Source organism: Cicer arietinum, chromosome 8 (genome assembly GCF_000331145.2).
Source record: "Cicer arietinum cultivar CDC Frontier isolate Library 1 chromosome 8, Cicar.CDCFrontier_v2.0, whole genome shotgun sequence".
Taxonomy (NCBI): Eukaryota; Viridiplantae; Streptophyta; class Magnoliopsida; order Fabales; family Fabaceae; genus Cicer; species Cicer arietinum.
The window spans coordinates 317,925-321,277 of NC_021167.2; the positions used below are offsets into that span (position 1 = coordinate 317,925).

Sequence of the window (3,353 nt, forward strand, 5' to 3'; positions counted from 1 at the left end):
ATTTTACATAATTTTATCAAATGTTACGTACGTTATTTAAAACATGACATATCATTATTTTTTAGTTTAAAAAATCAAAATAAGAGAAAAAAATTATAAGAATTTTAAATAGAAGAATTGATTTTGTAAATTGATACAAATATAAAAATTAAAAATTACAATTAAACCTATTATTTTAATTTGTCATATGTTTGATGCACAATCAATTATAACATGAACGTTTAAGACTCTAATTGAATTCAAATTTTAAATTGATTGTAAAAAATATGAAATATGAAAATAAAGTGTTATGTATGTATCATTGAATAATAAAGTAAATTGGTAAATCGGGGAAATCCCTGCTTATGCAGAAATTAAATGACATGAAAATCCTTTCTTTCCGTTTATCTCCTAAAAATGTGGATGCATTTATTTGGCTTTTATGTATGGGTGTACAAGTAGAGCTGTGTTTTTATTTTCTCATTTTGTTTAAGGAGTAGTCATATTTGAACATAAACACGTGCATAACACCTTTTAAGATAAGAATGATAGATGAAATTGGGTTAAATTAAATATTGAAAATAACCCGTAATAATCACCGTACAATATTTAGTTGAAAATAGATAGAAGTGCGTGTGCACGTGCAGACATGTGTGTTGAATATGTGGAAGGGCGCATATGAATATTATGCACACGTGCCCACATGCTTCTGTGAATTCTGGCAGCTGGTAGAGTAAATTCTTGAAAAAGAGTAAGTGAATGTGATGATCGCATGTGGATTCATAAAATCCCAGTCAACTGCACTGTGTCCCAAATTATTTTTACACTCTCCATTCAACTTGTTCTGCCAAACCCCTTTTTTTTAATCTTTTTGCATGCATTGTATTGTATTAGAATCTCTTAATTCCCCTCTCTCCCACACACAATTTTTTTTTATAAAAAAAGATGGTGTTAATGTTTTTATTCGGAGTACATGTGAGATGAGTGACTAGTAAAAAACAAGGGGCACATTTTGCCTGATCTGCAATTAATTAACTAACTAGAAAATGAGTCCGTTGAGTGATTCTTTAATTGTGACACATGATGGGCACATAAAAGGAAAAAGGGCTCACTAAGATACTGAATAATGTGTGTTGTTTATGTCATTTCCTTTCCACATTTGATCAATTCAATTCATATTTATGAATATAGGCCTGTTAAATACAAACTCAATTTTAATTTTAAAAGGACCACTTTTGTTTTAATTAATACTAATTAAATAAGATCTAATAAAATGTTTATAAATGGTGAGTATGTGAAAGACCTTTGTGATGTTGCCTATAACCCCAGCTTCCAATTCCAACAGCCAATCTTCACATAGTAGAAAGAAAGAAAAGCCAATAAGAGGGAGGGAGAGGACAAAACAAAACTAGTCTATAGGATTTGAGTTGGATTCTCTTGGTTTTCTCCACCACCTATCCACTCTTTCAATTTTTATCCAACTCCAAAACTAAACTAGAGAGATTTACACATTGCCACATACACTTTTTATATAAATAAATAATAAATAATAGGATATGGCCATGTGAGAGAGCCTGATAGAATACAAGTTAGTAGTTAATTACTAGTATATAGTTTAACTCTTTTTACTCTTTCATTTTTTTCATCATAAATTGGAGTGCTCCTACTACTACTACTACTACATAGTGAAAAGAGGATAATGGATGCATTGGGTTCTTCAGAATGCAGTAGTGGATGTGAGTCTGGTTGGACACTATACCTGGATGACCATTCTTTCAATCCCTCACAATCACATACTACTGCAAATTCACTTGCTTGGGATGATGAATTTTGTTGTTATGAGAAAAATAAAGAAGACAAAAAGACCCAAAGTGATGAAGAGGACTTGTCCATGGTTTCTGATGCTTCTTCTGGTCCTCCTTCACATTTCAATGCACCACAACACTACTCTGTATCACAGACACCAAAACTCACCAACAGAAGTAAAAAGAGACAGAAAGTTCAAGAAAATAATAATATTCTTGATGACACTGCTAGCTCTCCTCTCTTTGACTTCTCCATGGCAAGTTAGCTAATTTCAGCCACCTATTTGCAATTTTGCATTCACCTATTTGATTTTAATTTCTTAACAAAATCATGGTTAATCAATCTTTCAGAACAATGTTACTACTATGATTAATAACCAACAAACAGAAAAGAGTATGCTAGATTGTACTTCACAGGGTTTCTCTGCTACTTATTTTGAGGTATGTTGCTTGCTTTTTTATTTATTTATTTATTTTCTTTCTTTAAAGATTGTTGAGCATATATATGTCATATATCTAAAATCATTAATGCTCTTGCAGGTGAGATCCTCGACATTGCAAGATCACTTTGCTTTTTTACAAAACGAGGCTCATAATAACAACAAGTAACCAATGCTTCTTCTGTACATTGGAAGATAGAAAGCTTGAGTAGTTAAATTATGATATGATATCAAGGATGGCAAAGAAGAAATTCTTTGATCTCAAAAGGGATTATGTTCCCTTCTTTTTGCTGTGTAATTCTCTTCTCTTTTGGCTGTCAATGCAAATCTGAAAGAAATTTTTTTGAAATAAACTTTTTCTTTCATATTTAATTAATTTTCTTGTTCATGAATTGAATAGTGCACACAGGATATAGTGACTAAGTTAGGTAGTTTCTGTATAAGCATGTTGAATCCTTGTTTTTGATGAAGCACCATGTTCAATTTATATATCTCAGCAACAACTTCTGCAAAACAATTAAATAAGCTATACTTAGTTCTACCACCTCCCAATATATGAATCTTTTCCACATTAAGAGCTATAGATGAAAATGCCTAGCTAGGTTTAAGTGTAGAGCAGATCTTGTATTGTGTTTGTATTCAAAATTCACAGGAGCAGAGCAGAGATAGCTGCTTTCAGTGCATTGGAAATGTAAAAATTTCCTTAAAAAAGATAAGTACAATCTCGGGGTTGACATATGTTCCTCAATCTTTTTGTTCATTTTAGATCTCAGCTACACACATAATAATAGGATTTAATTCAATCTCAGAAAATTAGTAATCAATTTTTAAGGACCGATTAAGGAGCTAGCTCCAAAAATATCAGATATAGTAACATAAAGACACATCTATTCTGAAAGTTTTAGTGTTTTTCTAAAAGAACAAAAAAGTGATAAAGGCTAGAAGGTGTGGACAATCAGAACAATGTACAAATGTCAATATTCATGTTGGAATATTTTCATATGTATTTTTTCAAATATTTTCTAGGCTCAGGAGATCCTGCCTGATATCTTCCTGACCCACAGGAACATGTCACATTTAATTTATTACTATTATGTTCATAAACTTTATCTCATTTTTTGGAAGGATC

The 3,353-nt window shown here is 31.3% G+C and overlaps 1 protein-coding gene across 1 annotated transcript; it reads left to right on the plus strand.

Annotated features, from left to right (window-relative positions):
- The first annotated feature begins 1,300 nt into the window (after positions 1-1,300).
- LOC101498228 (protein SOB FIVE-LIKE 5-like) lies at positions 1,301-2,600 on the plus strand. Its single transcript, XM_004511263.4, has 3 exons — positions 1,301-2,041; positions 2,136-2,225; positions 2,325-2,600. The coding sequence occupies exons 1-3, from the start codon at positions 1,679-1,681 to the stop codon at positions 2,391-2,393; spliced, it is 522 nt and encodes a 173-aa protein (XP_004511320.1). The 5' UTR covers positions 1,301-1,678; the 3' UTR covers positions 2,394-2,600.
- Positions 2,601-3,353: the final 753 nt, after the last annotated feature.